The sequence below is a fragment of the Hydra vulgaris genome, chromosome 11 (assembly GCF_038396675.1).
Source record: "Hydra vulgaris chromosome 11, alternate assembly HydraT2T_AEP".
NCBI classification, from domain to species: domain Eukaryota; kingdom Metazoa; phylum Cnidaria; class Hydrozoa; order Anthoathecata; family Hydridae; genus Hydra; species Hydra vulgaris.
Genome location: NC_088930.1, coordinates 10,180,753 through 10,200,000, shown reverse-complemented (window position 1 = coordinate 10,200,000; position 19,248 = coordinate 10,180,753). Strand labels below are relative to the sequence as shown.

The window sequence follows — 19,248 nt, the reverse complement described above, 5'->3', positions numbered from 1 at the left end:
CAGACATCATGGTTGGAGATGGAACCCCAGTTAAAGTAACTTGTGTCAAAGTACTTGACTTTAAAAGAGCTTATGATCCCTTGATAAAACCAGTAACTGGAATTAGTGAGTTCAGAGGAGAAAAATTTGAATAAGGCAAAGTACCACTAAGTCGAATTTCAATGACAGAAACATGTTCTGATGTCATAAAAACTTTCAAATGTGGTAAAAAACTTTTAACTCTCATTTCACTCAAACCTAATAGAGCATGTGTAAATTTTTTGCCTGTCAAAACCGCCAAGTTTTATTATATTTGTGAACTTTTAACACATGTCAATCTTCCAGAAGGAGTTACTTTTTATAGTAATATTCATGGTATAGATATAGTTGAAGACACGAGTGACATTGAAGACATAAAATAGACTTATTTCTTTATAGTAATAATATATGTTGAAAAATTACATCAGTTCAGTGTTTCTTTTTGGTGAAAAAAGTACCTTAGTCTAGTAATAGGATAAAAAGTACTTAAGTCCTAAAAATAAATTACACATATCTTTTAAAAGATGAGGGTTTAAGATTTTAAAATAAGCAGGTTTATTCATTATAATAATGTAAAGATATAGCGGTTATTAGAAATGTATGTCTTGCCTGATTTCAAGGTTATTTTGAATATTTGAACTCGTTTATCTCAGAATGAGTATTTTGTGACTTAAGTACTTTTAGCACTAAGGTCTTCAATTATTACAAATGAAAAACAGTCTTATTACACAGTATTTCACACCAAGGAATTTAAGGAAAAAAAATCTTCTACATTTTAATATGAAAAAAATTTTTTTACTGATTTTATTATAACTTTATATTACACAGGTCAACAAAAAATTTTTTTTTTTCTGGTGCCGAGCAAACAATTTGTTTTTTTTTATAGCATTTCTCATTTTGATTTCAAATATGCAACTCTTTTTTTACCATCAGGTCAAGTTGTAAAGATATTTAGGTTCAAATCTTAAGTATTTAGGGTAAAGTCCCTAATATTGTCGAAAAAAAAGTTATTCAAAAGTATGTCAACCTGGGTCTCAAAAGAAGCGTATTTTCATAGAGATTTTAAAAATGTTATTCATTTGTAATAAAAATAAGTATTTTGTGTATTTTTGGTGAATAACATTCTGTTGACTTTTTTTTAAGAGTCTTAAGCATTTTTTCACATAATTTTTTTGTCAATAAATTTTAAGGAAAAATATTTATGTTTTCTAAAATCTCTATGAAAATACGCTTCTTTTGAGACCCAGGTTGACATACTTTTGAATAACTTTTTTTTCGACAATATTAGGGACTTTACCCTAAATACTTAAGATTTGAACCTAAATATCTTTACAACTTGACCTGATGGTAAAAAAAGTTACATATTTGAAATCAAAATGAGAAATGCTATACAAAAAACAAATTGTTTGCTCGGCACCAGAAAAAAATTTTTTTTTTGTTGACCTGTGTTATTATTAAGTAATCTTTTTATTTGCATTTATAATGATAAAATTCACAAAAGTCATTCTTAAACTTGGTCTTTGTCTTTATTATATGATGTAGTTTGCACCAGAATTTAAATTTCTTTAAATCAGTATGCATGTATGTATATATGTATGTATATATATATGTATATATATATGTATATATATATGTATATATATATATGTATATATATATGTATATATATATGTATATATGTATATATATATATATATATATATATATATATATATATATATATATACATATATATATATATATATATATATATACAGGCCTCGTCGGTTGTAAATGAGTGCAAGAGCAGAGAAAAGCTTGTCTAAAGGGAACATGGCGAGCCATGTGAGCTGCTCCTCTAAACCCTTTTTAACGAGAGGTTTCAGTTTTTGCGAGAGCCATTTTTTTATTCATTAAAAAAAAAATTGTTTTTTTTACTCATTACACACGTTTGTAAAGTTCTACAAGAATATATACATAACAAGCATCATTTATCACACCATTAGAAATTTTGTTAGACAAGTGTTTTCTTTGAATTTTCACTCTACCTATTTATTTATTTACTAAAAACTTAATTTATTCTCTAAAAACCTAAGTTATTCAATTAAAAAATTGATTAACGAAAAGCTAAATAAGTTACAAAATTATTACAACAACAAAAAAGATTCCGCAATAAATGTGTTTATATAATTACAATTTTTTTTAGCAGAGCATTTAATTATGCATTATGTTTTTTTATTTTGCTCTAATTGAGCCAAATTTATATAATTTATTTAAAAATTATAATAAGTATATGAAATATATAACTCATTACATAATATAAAGATTAATACGCAATAATATAGTGCTTAACAGTTTCATATATATATATATGAGTTAGAGCAAAAAAAAAAAAAAGTGGTTATGGGTTACGAAAAAAATATACTTTTACAAAAGCCGTAAATGGCTCCCCTAAATCACTTTAGGGGAGTGTGGGTGAGAACCAGAGTTAAAGCTCTCTTTTTTGTTTTTGTTTTTTGTTCTGCCCTTTTATAAACATTTGTCTACAAAAAAAGTTGATTGAGTTTTTCTTTTTTTTTTGGCTGATATTTTTATTTTTAAAATTACAGAGCATTACAAATCAATTTGGAAAGAACTAATTTTCGGGTTAAAAAAGGTCTGGGAACAAAGTACAAGCAATGTAACATTTTATATGGTTAGTCTTAAATTTTTTTTGAGTTAAAGATAAACTATCTGATATTAGTAATTTTTTATCAATTTGGTTTTTGATTTAATTTTTTGTAAGTAATAATATATCAAATTTATAAGTATTTTAGATTGGTATGTTATAGGAAGAAAAAAAAGTTTTTTATATTATCTTGTTTTATATTTACTATATAATTATAATATATATAATTTATTACTAATTATAACTAGTTTTATGTCATCAGTGATGATGATGACATCAGAGATGCACATTGAATGTAGCTGTAATTATATTTATACTTTATTGTAACTGTAGTCTTACGGCACACTTATTAGCATGTTTTACTGTAATTTTGTAGTTCTAGTGATTTGTTTTATACAATTTGATAACTTGATGTTATGAAAAAAGTAAATGATTTTTATACAGTGGGTGGCCAAGTTATTAGTTACACTTGAAAAAATTGTAAACTTGTTCTGGGTTATATATGCTTGCAAATACGACCTAGGTTATATTTTTCTGCTTTCCTGTGTCTAAAAATAGATGATTTATCCATTGATAATTCAAGATTTATCTTAGAGACACACCTGAAAAAAATTAAAGATATTAATATGAAAACTTATAAAATTTCTTTATCACTGATGCAATAAACAAATGACATGGGTAGGTGTTATTTAGCTCAAGTGAGACAATTTGATTTCATTGCTGGAGTAAGTTTAGGTTTCTTCACGGGTCTGCAGCATTTAAACCCTAGATCAGTTATTTGAAGCTTTGTAGCTCTTTTAAAAATCTTGATATTGGCTTCTTGTATGATTTTAGTAACTGCTTTTTCTTCTGTACATCTGAGATAATATAAAATTTTTTTAGAAAAAAAGTGTAGTTTTTTAAAAAAATTGCAAAAGCATGCATCAAAGGACTAGACTGAGCAGTAAAGTCCATGTGAAATAAGGAAAAAGTTAGGAATAAAAAAAATAAAAAAAGAAAGAATAAAAAAATTAAAAAAATATATTTTGAACAGATGTTCAGAACAAAACAAAGACACTATAGTAAAGCATATAGTAAAAAAATAATAATGATAGTTTAGACACTGTGCATGTAATAGTAGTGATGAACTCAGACTCTTAATGGAAAATTTTAGATACACTAGACTGACCAATCAAAGCCCAAAGAGAAATATGAAACATTTCTTTTGCAAGAATATATAAAAAGGGATAGGTAATGGAAAAAAAATAAAAAAATAAACAGATGTTCAGAATAAACACAGATTTGTATTACAGGGTTATTCATTCTTATATGCATGTTTATTTATTCCCACATGCATATTCATTCATTCTTATATGCGTGTTCACTCATTCCTACATGCGCGTTTATATGTGAGTCAACTACTCACAAAATCTCTAAAACAATTTTATATAAACAACAAATAACATTTTTCTATATTCAAAATACAAATCAGGTCGTTACTACAGCCATTTAGAAGCCGACATCCACCCATTGAATATAAAGAGTTTGATACTTATGCACTTTAACTCATGAACTTATAACATGTTGATACATTGAGCACATGACTTATGTTAACTAACAAAGCAGTTGGAATATGGTGACATTGAGTGCAAGAAAAATGATGCGCATGGATGGACTAATAAGCTCATGGAGACACCTCAAAAACGATATTTAAATAATTTTCAGTTTTTTTATTTCAGAAAACGCTGCTGGTCATTCCAGAAGCAACTTTACTTTTGAGGAATCCAGAATTTCAATTTTCATTCAATGATGCAGGGCTGACTTCCTTGTTCATAATTAAGATGTTATTACATAAAAAAATATTTGAAAATGGTGGCTTAGAGCAAGAAAGGTTGTTTTATTTATTTGTTTTTGTTTTTTTTATTTTAACACAATATTTGTTATGTTTTTTAAATCTACTTTATTAAAGGAGAGTGAAGTTACAACTTTTTATGAAAGTTTCTGATTATAGCAAATATAAAAATAAACTATACTTTTAAATTATAAACTAGAAATTCAATATCTGTATTAAGTGTTGTCACACTTTTTTTTAACTCTCCCCTCATGGTTACTTAATATGTAATGGTTTTTTTTAACGTAGTTAATACATTAATTATGGAATATAACTTTTTTTATATAAATTTTATTAATAGGTATTTTATTTTGTTTGAACGAATGATCACGGTGCTATTTAAAGGAGTGAGCAATCAGTTACAATCTTCTCAGTTTGTTTTTACAATGCTTGTACATGCGGCAAAGTATATTGTTTTTATATTTCTATTTAATTATGTATTACTTTTATATTTTGTTATATATTTATATTATATATATATGTATGTATGTATGTATGTATGTATATATATGTAAATTATGTTAGTGTATTTTACAAAAAGACTGCTCAATGTTCCTAAAGAACAGAGCAATAATAAATTAGTAAAAAACACTTATCTAACTTTTTTCTTCAACTTGAAGTTTCACCATTGCTGGATCATCAGGAAGAGTTACTAAATCTCAAAAAAAATTCAATTTATAGAAAAAAATATTTTATAGGAAGTTATGAATTATTATAAAAAGAATTTTAATTAATATATTTTATTGGTTAACGGGAAGTTACAGAAAGTAATTATTAAATAAATTTCTTTGGAATGGGGATAGTTTAATTTGGTCATTTGTTTTTATAATTTTTTAAGAGGTATTTATTTTCGTGCCTACATTTAGAAATTAATTCAGATTTTTTATTTAATAAATTTTCCTGATTTAAATGAGTAATTATTTCAAATTTTTCAAACATGGCATACATTTTTTGGAAATGTTATTATAGGCGGGGGCAGATTTTAGAATAGACCATTGTAAATTAAAATTTTTCTTTTTTTCTTTTAAATCCCAAATATATTATATTCCGATCCCAGACAAAAAAAGTTATACTATTTCTTTAATAGACAAAGTAGAACACTTTATTAAAAAAATTCGTTGGAAAGCCCATTTTTTCTTAGAATCTGAAAAAAACAAAAACCCTTTAATTGAAAAAAAAACAGAATGAAAATTATGGATTCAAAACAAAAAACGCCCCACCATTTATTTCTGACCTGGAAAATTTTGAAAATGATTTATTACACTTAATTGAAACTATAAAATTTCAAAACATAAATAATAAATTCCAAAAACAGTTAAAACTAAACATTATTAATATAAAATTGAACCCTAATATTTTAGTTTTTGCTGACAAAACAAGCAACATTTACCAAATTACCCCAGAAACACATCAAAAAATACTGCGCGATAATATTTCTAATAATTTTACAAAAGCACCAAAATACTTGGAAAACGCCATTAATTTAGAACCTCAAAACTTTGCCAAAAAAATTAATTTAGATGCGAGAATTGAATCAGTTGCACCAGCGAAAGTAAAACTAGACAAAATTAATAACTCTATTCAGAAAAAAATAGGTTTACATCAGTGGAAAAATACTACTGATGTTATAGATTGGTTTTCTAAAATTAACAATATAATCAATGCGCATTTATACAATTTGATATTATTGATTTTTACCCCTCAATTACAGCAGAAATTTTAAATAAAACAATAGAATTTGGAAAATCCCATTTAGAAATTACTGAGGACACTATCCGTATAATTAAGCACTGCAGAAAAACTTTACTCTATTTTAATAAGGAAACGTGGAAGAAAAAAACCACGCACGATTGCTTTGATGTAACAATGGGAAGTTACGACGGAGCAAAAATTTGTGAGTTTGTAGGTTTATATATTTTAAATACCCTAGCTAAAATAATCCTAATTAATCAATTAGGTCTTTATCGCGACGACGGTTTAATAATAATGCATAAAAAATCAGGGCCACGACTCAATAAAATTAAAAAAGATATTATTAAAGTTTTTAAAAACATTGGCTTCCAAATTGAAATAAACATAAATTTAAAAATAGTGAATTTTCTTGATGTCACATTTAACCTCTCAGAAAGTTCCTATAAGCCCTACAAAAAGCCTAATGACGAATTATTGTATATTAATGTGAATTCGAACCATCCCCCTCAAATTCTAAAACAAATTCCAATTTCAATTAACAATAGGCTAAACCAAAACTCTTCTAATGAAAATATTTTTAACTCCTCTAAACGCGTTTATGAAGATGCCCTTAAAAATAGTGGCTTTCAAAATTTCGAGCTAAAATTTGAAAAGGAAATTGCAAAAAAGTGTAATAGAAATAGAAACATAATTTGGTTCAACCCCCGTACAGCAAAAATTTTTCAACAAAAATAGGTAAAATTTTTCTAAAATTAGTAGACAAACATTTTCCTCCCTCTAATAAATTACATAAGATTTTTAACAGAAATACCATTAAAGTAAGTTATAGTTGTACAAAAAATTTAGAAAGAATTATAAAAGGCCGCAACTACGCGTTAATTAATAAAAATGAACATATAAAAGAAAAAAACACTGATTATTGTAATTGTAAACGAAAAATTAATTGCCCTCTAAATGGGAAATGCCTTTCGAAAAATGTAATTTACAAGTGCATTGTTTCCTCACAAAATAACCCTGATAAACAACGTTATGCCAACCACAAACAATCGTTTAAACACAAAAAATATTCAAAAGAGGCTATGCTGTCAAAATATATTTGGGATTTAAAAGAAAAAAAATAAAGATTTTAATTTACAATGGTCCATTCTAAAATCTGCTCCTGCCTATAATAACATTTCCAAAAATGTATGCCATGTTTGCAAGAAAAATTTGAAATAATTACTCATTTAAATCAGGAAAATTTACTAAATAAAAAATCTGAATTAATTTTTAAATGTAGGCACAAAAATAAATATCTCTTAAAAAATTATAAAAACAAATGACCAAATTAAACTAACCCCATTCCAAAGAAATTTATTTAATAATTACTTTCTGTAACTTCCCGTTAACCAATAAAATATAGTAATTAAATTTTTTTTATAATAATTCATAACTTCCTGTAAAATATTTTTTTCTATAAATTGAATTTTTTTTGAGATTTAGTAACTCTTTCTGATGATCCAGCAATGGTGAAACTTCAAGTTGAAGAAAAAAGTTAAGTGTTTTTTACTAATTTATATATATATATATATATATATATATATATATATATATATATATATATGTATATATATACATATATATACATATATTATGTATATATACATATAAACATATAGTTCTATAGTTTGTTGGCTTTGGGAAGAGCGGAAGGAAAAAAATGATTCTTACGCCAACACATACGTCACTTTTAATTACTTTTGACTTTCGTCCAACATTTCCGTGTTGGACGAAAGTAAAAACCATTAATTTAATTACAAATTAATCGTTTTTTAAAAAAACCACAAAAACGCAAATTTAATTGACCAGAATGTTTTTAAAAACATTCTGAATGTTTTTAAAACATTCTGAATGTTTTTAACAATATAAACAATGTTTTTATTTTTATTTTTTTTAATAAAATGTTTTTATTTTTTTTAATAAAATGTTTTTATTTTTATTTTTTTTACTGTAAATCATGCGCGGAGTGTTGCTACATTGACTATCTTATAGCCTGACTCGCAAGGGAGTGCTGCTACATCGACTGACAAATAGCCTGACTCGCAAGGGAGTGCTGCTACATCGACTGACAAATAGCCTGACTCGCAAGGGAGTGCTGCTACATCGACTGACAAATAGCCTGACCCGCAAGGGAGTGCTGCTACATCGACTGAGGGTTTGGTTGGGGCAGGCAGTCTATCATTATTAAAAAAAAAAATTCCGGTCTTGCATTTTAATTTTTACTTTTTGTCAACAAAATATGGAAAAAACTTTCGGACAACATCTAAGGGTTCTATATATATATATATATATATATATATATATATATATATATATATATATATATATATATATATATATATATATATATATATATATATATATATATATATATATATATATATATATATATATATATATATAAAATATATGTTTAAATGTTTAAAATATTATTAAAAATAAAGTTCTTTTTTTTTATTTTATAAAGAACTTTTAATTTTAAGTATAAAATAAAGTATTTGTTATAAAAAATTATTATTTTAAATTTCGCTGCCTAAAAAATTACATTTTCATCAAAGTAAAAATATGCATTTTTATTAAAAAAAATTTTTCTCAATGTTTTTTATAAAATAATGATTATTTTTAAAATTTTTATATAAATTTTATTGATAGGTATAAATTTTATCAATAAATCCTTGATAAAAATACATTTAAGATTGATTAGTTGATGGTTACAGGGGTCAGAGTGTTCAGCAGAGTTTTTAAAAATTGGAACCACAATGCCTTTTTCTATTAGGAAGGAAAGCAGGAATCAGTTAACCACTTAATAAATAGTTTAGAAAGTAATATAGATAGTTCTGGATAACACTTTTGTAAGACTATGACTGGAATGTGGTCTGGACCACAAAATGTAAGTATGTTCAAAAGATAAATAAGTTTAGAATGATTTGGACACAATAGATCAGGCTGTTAACTATTGGCTAACCAGGGATAACAAGAAGATTGTGGTCATCAGATTTTAGAGAGGAATTAAAGGAAAACTTGATTATGATCCCATGACAAGCATATGGATATTTGAGACTTTGCAAATCAAAGATAATAGCAATCAATTCTGAGATCTTCAGATGAAACAGCTAAATTCATAAAAAAAAAGTCTCATAAAAAGCAAATAAGTCTGGTAAATTTTGCAAGAGGTTAGATTTAACAGGTAAAAAATTCAAACTGTTTTAATCTCTTACCAACATTCAAATGCGAATGTTGGTAAGAGATTAAAACAGTTAGGTGCTGGTAGTGATTTTTTATGTTTAATATTTTTAGATACTTTGTCATGCTTTAAGTTATTACAGAACTTGGCTTGATCATAAATATTGCATGGTACCATGGTACCCAAGCAGTAAAGTATGTGGTTGCCTTATTTCTGCTAATCAACCTGGAGATGTAACAAAGGGCTCCTTATGTGACTCAACAATGCACACTAAAAACAGTAACAGGGACACCATCCCTTACTACCAGCTACTCAAGAAGAGTTGCGTAGGCACTAACAAGAAGGCACAAATATATCATCCTGAGCAGGAAACAATATGTAAGAAAAAAACTAAAAAGCAAGGAATTTGGATAAAGCATGAAACAAATTAAAATTAATTTCTTCTTTTTTTTAACCAATTCACTCCCAACAAAGCAACTATCTAAGTTAGAAGTTCAATAGTGGTCCAACCAAGCAAATGGCCACTATTTAAGTTAGGAGTTCAGTCGTGGTCCAACAAAGCAAATGACCACTATTTAAGTTAGAAGTTAACAGAAAGCTAATGACTACTTATTCATGTTAGGAGTTCAGTAATGGTCAGTAGAGTTCAGTAATGGTCAGTAGAGTTCAGTAGTGGTCAGTAGAGTTCAGTAGTGGTCAGTAGAGTTCAGTAGTGGTCAGTAGAGTTCAGTAGTGGTCAGTAGAGTTCAGTAGTGGTCAGTAGAGTTCAGTAGTGGTCAGTAGAGTTCAGTAGTGGTCAGTAGAGTTCAGTAGTGGTCAGTAGAGTTCAGTAGTGGTCAGTAGAGTTCAGTAGTGGTCAGTAGAGTTCAGTAGTGGTCAGTAGAGTTCAGTAGTGGTCAGTAGAGTTCAGTAGTGGTCAGTAGAGTTCAGTAGTGGTCAGTAGAGTTCAGTAGTGGTCTATATTTGGCTATAGCTGTGTATATCTGTCATAAAAAAAAATTCTTTGAATAAAAAAAGTTAATTATAATTTGTTTGTTTTATTTAGTCAGTTTAATCTTTAAAATATGCTGTGCATATTGCGTAGTTGACTCGAAGAACTCTTCCTTTAAACAGCTAACAAAATAATGAATTTGTTTTTGTAAATAACTCATTTACTCACTCATTAACTCTTACTTAATGAAGGTATTTTTCATATTCTTGCTCTATTCTCTCTATATTACTTCATACCCTGCTTGTTGTTTTTTGTTTGTTTATTTTTTCCTATTTTATTGTTTTATTTTGTTTTTACAAAATCTCATTTTAGTTGTCTTTTAATTTACAGCTATTAACTTCACACCAAAATAAAAATATTGTGAAATGTTTTTTTTAATGTTAGATTTTTATCTTTAGAAAATTTAAGTCTGATGATATTTGTTGGCGTCTGTGGAGTACAATAAGTTGTTTGCTTGTGGAGTATGTATGTAGAACAGGTGATGTAAATCAAGGTGACCCTCTGAAATTTGAATTTCGCACACTATTAGACGCATTAGTCTTTCCCCTAAAATATATTTGTTTAAGCAAACTTAATGATGGCACCAAAAAAGAGTTGTTAAAAGTTTGGACTGAACTTTACACAGCATTTTCTAGAAGTGTGAACCTTCTTCCTGGTGTTGAATCAAATCTTGCCATGGATGAGTTTTTTACAGTTCTTCGTAATTATATCGCCGGTCAACCTAATGTAATTCTTTTTGTTTGTTTTGCTTTGTTTGTTTGTTAAAAACTTTTAATTTTTGTTTTAATTTTTTTTTTCAGTTATCATCTTTCACTAACACCTAAATTTTTTATTTTTTATTTCTTTTTTTTTCACTATTTCTTTTATCACAATATAGCATATCTTTTATTTTAGGGCCTTCTTACTGATCCAAACTCCTTAAATACTCTGATAGATATAGGTTTTGTTTCACTTGAAAATGTAGATTGGTCAGACTCAATACTTTCTTTAACTCCTTCAAAGTTAAACAAACGAAGAAAAAACCCTCTTGGAAATCTAAAATCATTTGGAAATACAATAGTTTTTTTACTAAATATGATGTCACAAAAAGTAGAGAAGGGGGTAATATTTTATTAAGTATTTAGCTACAATTAACTTACTAAAAAGTACAAGTTCAAAACTCATACTCAACTCAGTAATAATGTACTTTTTTATTATAATTATTTAAAGCTAGTAAGAAATAATTGTATTCACCTTAAAATTAGTTTAAATCTTAAATTACTAAATATTTTTATGAATAGTTTAATGCACTTTAAATTAAAAACTTTCAATTTAATGCACTTCCGCGGTGCTCTGTGACAAGACCGTAAGGACTTCTTGGGGCACCTAAAAAAAAAAAAATAATAAATCTTTTCAAAGGTTTTTAAATCTTTTAAAAAACTATTAAAAGGTTATTTTACTATTTTTTAAATGTAATTTTTTCTCTGCCTAATTTTTATGTCAATTGCCTAATATATAAAGTATAATATATAAACTTATACTTAATCACTTGTGTATTTACACCAGCATTTTCTGCTCTATGCTCTATGTAAGTACACTACTGTTATTTCGTATAATGCTAGTATAATTTATACATGTAAAAAAATATCATAGTTAATACATGATTAATATATATATATATATATATATATAATATATATATATATATATATATATATATATATATATATTTTGTAATAGAAAATATTACTGATGATGTCATTTATATATAACATCATCAGTAATTCTTTATGCGCACCTAAATACCCAGTTTTTTATTCAAATATATATATATGAATAAAAATACTGTGTATTTAGGTGCGCATAAAATATTACTGATGATGTTATACTGAAATAGGAGTAGTGAGAACAATGCTGCAAATTACTTTTTTAATACTACATTCAATAATTTTATAAAAAACTCTTTTCTTTAGTATAAATGAGATTTAAAAAGTACTGTGTGCTCCTCTATGTCATAGTATTTATGCGTATTTGAGTGTCATGTTGTATAAAAGTGTTTATTTAATTATTATTCAATAAAAAATTATTGCATATAAAAGGTAATTTGTGGCTTAGAGAGTGTTGTGTTGCATAGAAATGTTATTATACTGGTACAACAAAATAACAGGTGTTGGTCATTTATCCGTAGTTATGGTTTTGTAAATTTATTGTTTTTATGATATTTAAAAAGTATTTCTTTACATTAAATATTTTGATTTTGTCTTAGTTAAATTAAAGTAAAGTTATTTAGTAAGTAGGTTCATTAAGATTTTATTGTATACCTTTTTTAGGAAAGTTGTGGTTACGAAAAAACCTTTTTGCGGTTGTTTGACTTAGTTGAAAAATTTTATGTCTCTGTTAATAACTCTACTCTTTTGGTTGAATGGTCTCGCTTATTAGTACCATCGCTAGCAACTGTGCTTAGTTTGTGTGCAAAGTATTCTAACAAAGTCAACATGAACATTGAAAAAATGATCAATACCATATTCTCGACATTTGAAATAATTTCTCAAAATATTTTTCATTCTGATCTTCTACGATTATTTGAACCTTTTTTAATTGAATGTTTCAAAAGTGACAGAAAATCATTACGCACTAGAGCTGCTAAATTTTGGAATAATACATTTGCTAAAACAGCTGTTCTTGATTACTCTGATGATTTGAAAACAACTTTTTTAAACTATTCCTCTAAGGTTCATCTCATTTTACCAAACTTTATTGATCGCATTCCTTCACCAGATCTCCATGAAGATATAACACAATTTTCAAACAGTCCATTGGTTTCTTTGTCACCAAATTTAAAATCTAAATCACCTATTGTTGTTTCACCTGTCAAGATATTTGGTAGTTTTCTTCGAGATGGATGTTCACCAATGTTGAAAAAAAGTCCTGTAACAAAATTGTTCAATTCTCCAATATCACAATTAAAAGAGAGTCACACAAAGATTGCACCTAAAAACTCAAATGTTTTTATAGAGATTTGTGAATCACCTAAACGCAGGAGAATACTTACTGATCACCAAAAAGAAAAGTTGAGAGAGCGTCATAATTTCCCTGCTATGTACAACAACCTTGATCAATCACAAGATGGTACTCTTTTAAACACGCTTACTCAAGATTCCTTGAGTCAAACATCTTCATTATCTGAATCAGACAATAACATGACCATCGTTGTAACAAATATATCTAATGGTAACCCTGATTTCAAAGAGTCAGATAATAGTTGTAACCAACCTAATGATGTTGCAGTGCCTATTCATAAAAATATTTTTACTGATACAAACAAACTTATAAGTGAAGCTGAGGAATTAGGTTGTAATAATTTAAATACAAAAGATGTTAATCCATTATCAATGGATATCCTTCCTGATAATCCTTCCACAGATTCATTATCACCTGAAATTATTCTTTCTTCACAGGCATCAACTCAAAGTCCAAATAAGATAAAGTTTTCAATTCTTTCACCAGCCATAACCAAAAATGAATCTCCGAGTTCTGTAAAACGTCATGTTGGTAAACTGCATAAAACAGTAGAAAGTGGAAAATTAGCTATAAGCTGTGATAAAGAAAAGTGGCTTACTACAGACAAACAGAACAATAAAAACCATGAAGGACAATCTGAAAATCTCAGAGTTTCATCAAAAATTAAGAAAAGAAAAAAAATTGAAAAGATCGATGATACAGGTTTAAAAAACACAGCTCAAAAAAACACAGCTCAACTTATTGAAAAAATTGATAAAGAAAAAAATGAATGTTCTAACGAGTTTCTTGAAAAGTTAAAAAATGCTGAAATCAAAAAAAGTCCTGAGTCAAAGCTAATCTTAAACAAAGTGAAGACAAATTTAAAAAGAAAGAGAGGAAGACCCACACTGTCTCAAAACAAGCGCAAAAAATATGATTTAAGTTTTGTGAATGACAATGAAAAAAGCATGGCAAATCAAAGTAATAACCCTCCATTAATCAGTAATGTCAAGGAAGAAAGAATAAATTCACTTGTTGAAATGAATTATTTTGAAGACAGTATAAATTGCAATATATTTGACTTTAATCAAAATTTAAATCAAGAACTTATAAATAAAACAAAAAATGAAAGTGATATTGAATGTGTAAAAGAAGCAATAATACAAGTAACAAATGATGTCGATATGAAACTTTCAAGTTCATTACTGTCAGAATTTACTGAAAACAAAGAAAAGACTACAGATGAAAATGCTGAGACAGTTAAATGTGATCTTGAACCAATGACAGATCAGGTGATTCTAATAGCAGCAATAGATAATAGTAAAGAGGTTCCTGATAAAGTTGATACCCCTAATCATCTACAAATTAATATTCCTTATGACCTGCAAATTGATAACTCTAATCAAGTTGATATAAAGTCTTCATCTTGTTCATTGTTATCTCCTAGTAGTCCTGTTTGTCAGATTGCTATTATAAAAACGCCTCGTTTGAGTCCAACAATAATGCTAACTCCATCACACAAAATGTCACCTGCTAATGGGATTCTTAAAAAGAAACCTAACATGGCTTCACCACCAATAACTAAGGTTTTTGAATATACTTTTTTATTAAAACATTTTAAATTGTGTTGGTAATTAAATTTATGTGTTTTATATGACAAAAATCATCAAGTAATGTTCTATCTGTTTGAAAATAATATAATATTATGTATATTATAATATAGTAGTATGTATGCATGTATCCATCTATACACACACTATTTATCATTTTATCAAAGATCTAGTTATGTCAATTAAGATTTTAAAGAGAAAGTCTCTTCATTTTACTGGTATCTCAAGGTTTTTTTTATTATTGTTTACCTAAGCAACAATAATTGAATAAAATCTATCAATTTTCAAGCCGCATAGCAAAAATCTCTTACTTTCCTTAAAGTATAATTTTTACAAATTGATTTATTTGGCATTAGGTTATGTACCATTTATATAAGATTATGCACCATTTATATAAGGTTATGTACCATTTATATAAGGCTTATGACAAAATGCTTTTTTCGATTACTATATAGTCAAGACATGTGACTTTTCAAGTATCTTCTGATTCCAAAGATGATCTTGATGATTTGGCAAAACCTTTTAATGAATCTTCTGATAAAGGTTATACAATGGTTAAAAAGGCAAGATATCTTTTTTTTTATGTTTATTTAAAAATGTTTCAGGAAAAAGTTATATTTTTCCCATTTTTTAGTTTTTACCATTTAAATATTTTTTTTTTAGAAAAGTGACTTTTGTAAAAAATCTGCAATATATCCACAGTTGGCCAATTGCTCAGCACCAATTGAAAAAATTCTTCCATCTCTTACTTTTTCACGTGGCATTGGTCACTTGGTTCGCGCGCAAAATATCTTAACAATTGGTGATTTGAGTTCACTCACAGAAATGCAAATTGAAAATTTACCTATTCGTTCACCAAAAGTAACCACTGTACGTAATGCATTACGAACATATGCAAAAGGAAAAATTCTACCCAAATCTCCTCTTGTAATGAAGGCTCCAACAGGTTGCTATTGATTTGTTTTAATTTTTTTATGAATTAAATTTGGTTGTAAAGGTAAAAAATGCAAAAAAAAAAACTTTAAAAGACTTTTATAATGTTAAATCAAATTAAAAGCTTTTATCTATAAATGGATCTTTATCAATTTTTACAGTTTTTACAATCTTTTGAGTTGATACAAATAAAATAAGTTATTTTAAAAATTATTAAAAATTAAATAATTTAATTTAAAAATTATTAAGTTCTTATTTAACAAGTCCATCTCATATAGATAGAGTTACCAATAGGGTTGAAAAAAATGCTCTAATTTTTCTTAAATATTCAACCACATCAGAAAAAGTTGTTTCTTTTTTATTGTTATTATATATATATATATATATATATATATATATATATATATATATATATATATATATATATATATATATATATATATACATATATATATATATATATATATATATATATATATATATATATATATATATATATATATATATATATATATATATATATATATATATATATATTAGGGTGGTTCTAAAAGCAACATTTTTTGAAAATGTCTGATGGCACCCCCTAAATGTGTTCTTTGTAATAAATTAATACTACATTTAAAAAAATTTTCGAATAAAAAATATTTTTAGGGGTCGTTATATTTTATTATATATATCATTAACTTATTATTATAAATAATTTTATGCTCATAATTACCATTATAATATTAGTTATTATCATTATTTTTTCATTGTATTTAATGTAAACATACTTATTATTACTATTACTATAATTTGTATTAATTTTTTTTATCTTATATTATTATAATATATTATTATTACTATTATTATTGTTATTACTATTTTTATCAAAATTATTGTAAAATAATTTACGGAAAATAAATAGTTTGTTGTTGTTGTTGCACCCAACATTTTGGTTAGTTGTGTTTATGTTAACTTATATTTATTAACTGTTATATACTTATATTACTATTAATAAGTTACCAGTCTGAATAAAAACATGATATAAGCAAATGATAACGTTACTTATCCAATTAAAAGCATGTTACAACTATTAATGTTATTTAATACATAACAGCTGCACAATAGATAAAGAAAACATAGCAAATGTGTAACATGCGATACATAATGAGTAAACTGTTTTTTAGTGGTAAAGTATTATGTATTCACTTAATAACAATTTTTATGTATTAGTTTGGTAAATAGTTTTTTATCAACTATAAAATGCTGTTGTTTCCTGTAAATTTGTCAACATAACATTTTATAACATTTCCAGACCTTACACAAATCCACTGTAAAAATAGTTTTTCTTTTGTATTTCCCAAAAAGATAAAAGGTTTTTTAAAATCTTTTTATGCAGCAAATAAATTATATATATAAAATACAAAAACTGCACACTGAGCCAAGTGCTATTCCATACATGGCTGTGGCTTAATGTATACTAGGGTGGAGCAATTTCAGAAAATTTTCAAATTAGATTAGCCTGAGGTACAAATGGATGTCTAACAGTAAAATGAGAACCTTACTTTTTTGTTTTCTAAATAGATGAGTTCTTCAGGTTCCTCTTTCGATTCACAATAGATTATCTCTTTCACATTATTTTAAGCAAAAATGACATTTTTGCCCAAAATAAACTAAAAAGATAATCTATTGTGAAGACATGCATGCGCAAGTCAAATATGTTTAAAATGCTAAAATAATTGCTCCTCCGCGTCCGAGTTTTAATTTATCTAATATTATTGGCATTTGATTTCAACAGATTTTAAAATATTAATATCAGGAAAAGATGTCTAAAAATTGTAAGGAATAGTTTTGCAAAGTGTTTGGCTTAGCCAAGGTATTCAATAAAAATGTTCTTCCCACACAAGCAGATCTTATGAAACATCATCTTTTTTTCAGACCGGCAACAAAAGAGAATGCTAATAGAAAGGATCCTTCTGCTAAGGATATTTCAAACATTGCACCGCGAGATTTGAAAGGTATATGGCAAAAATTCCAATAATATCCAATCAAAGAATTTTGAGCTTGATATCAAACATAAACGAAGAGTTTTATCAAACATAAATAAAGTCTGTTTAAAAAAAATCTTCATGAGTTACGAGACAAGGCAATGGTATATAGAAAATAATGTGAAATAACTCTGTTTGATATATGCACTTGCAAATGTAAAAACTTTATTGACTGTTATTGCAAAATTAAAGTTCCTATTAGGGAAAGATATTTTCTTGTCGATCAACGAACAGTACCGAAAATGGTAATTGGTAATGTTGATAAGAAAGTAACCAGACTTCTTCATAAAAATATGAAAAGGAAAGCAATACAATCATCACGACTGGAAAACTTTTTTATGCAAACAGTATAGTTGGAAAAAGTAAAAAAATATTTCCTTTTCAATCTACATGTAAAAAAGAAATTTGAGAGGCAACATCTTTTGTAAACTCAGATAATATATCTGAAGAATTGTTTGGAATTAAAACTTCTGATCCCAACACATCATCAGAATCTTACTATACTTGCCCTTCTGGAAAAAAATTGAAATTGTGTAAACTAGCTCTTGCATGTGATTGAATTGGTGTTTCAGATTGATCTGCTTCATTATTAGTTAATGCTATTCTAAAGGATTTTCAAATCGTAACAAAAGAAAATTCCTCAAAAATAATTGATTGAAGTAAAATAAGAAAAGAACGAAAAAAAAGATCAGAACTTCAAAAATGTGCAAGAAAGGATTATTTCGAAGTTCAATGGGTTATATATATATATATATATATATATATATGTATATATATATATATAATAACAATAAAAAAGTTGTTTCTTTTTTATTGTTATTATATATATATATATATATATAACAATAAAAAAGAAACAACTTTTTCTGATGTGGTTCAATAGGGGGCAAAGTATAAAGCAAGTACAGAAAATATGTTACAGAGGAACATATTGTTCTAGTTTCTGAAGCTGGATCAAAATATTTGTGTCATGTAACGCCATCATCAGAAACTGCATTAGGTATTGCATCAAGCATTCAAAAATATTTAGAGGATCCAAATAAAAAATTTATATTAGAACAGGTAAAGGCTGTTGAATGTGATGGTACCATCATAAATACAGGATGGAAAAATGTTGCTATAAGTCAATTAAAATTATTCCTTGGCCGTCCTGAACAGTGGCTTATTTGCTTACTGCACACTAATGAGTTGCCTCTGCGCCATCTAATACAACACTTAGATGGGAAAACAAATAATCCTACAGGGTTCAAAG

The 19,248-nt window shown here is 26.6% G+C and overlaps 1 protein-coding gene across 1 annotated transcript in view; it reads left to right on the top strand.

The window, feature by feature from the left end:
• The window catches only part of LOC100213212 (telomere-associated protein RIF1), a 63,630-nt gene that overhangs the window by 39,255 nt on the left and 5,127 nt on the right, over window positions 1–19,248 (top strand). Inside the window, exons 17-24 of the mRNA XM_065810042.1 lie at window positions 2,607–2,692; window positions 4,384–4,535; window positions 4,837–4,941; window positions 10,840–11,167; window positions 11,336–11,542; window positions 12,751–15,006; window positions 15,486–15,593; window positions 15,694–15,976. Of these exons, the coding sequence (XP_065666114.1) occupies window positions 2,607–2,692; window positions 4,384–4,535; window positions 4,837–4,941; window positions 10,840–11,167; window positions 11,336–11,542; window positions 12,751–15,006; window positions 15,486–15,593; window positions 15,694–15,976 (3,525 nt within the window). The remainder of the gene's footprint in view (window positions 1–2,606; window positions 2,693–4,383; window positions 4,536–4,836; window positions 4,942–10,839; window positions 11,168–11,335; window positions 11,543–12,750; window positions 15,007–15,485; window positions 15,594–15,693; window positions 15,977–19,248) is intronic.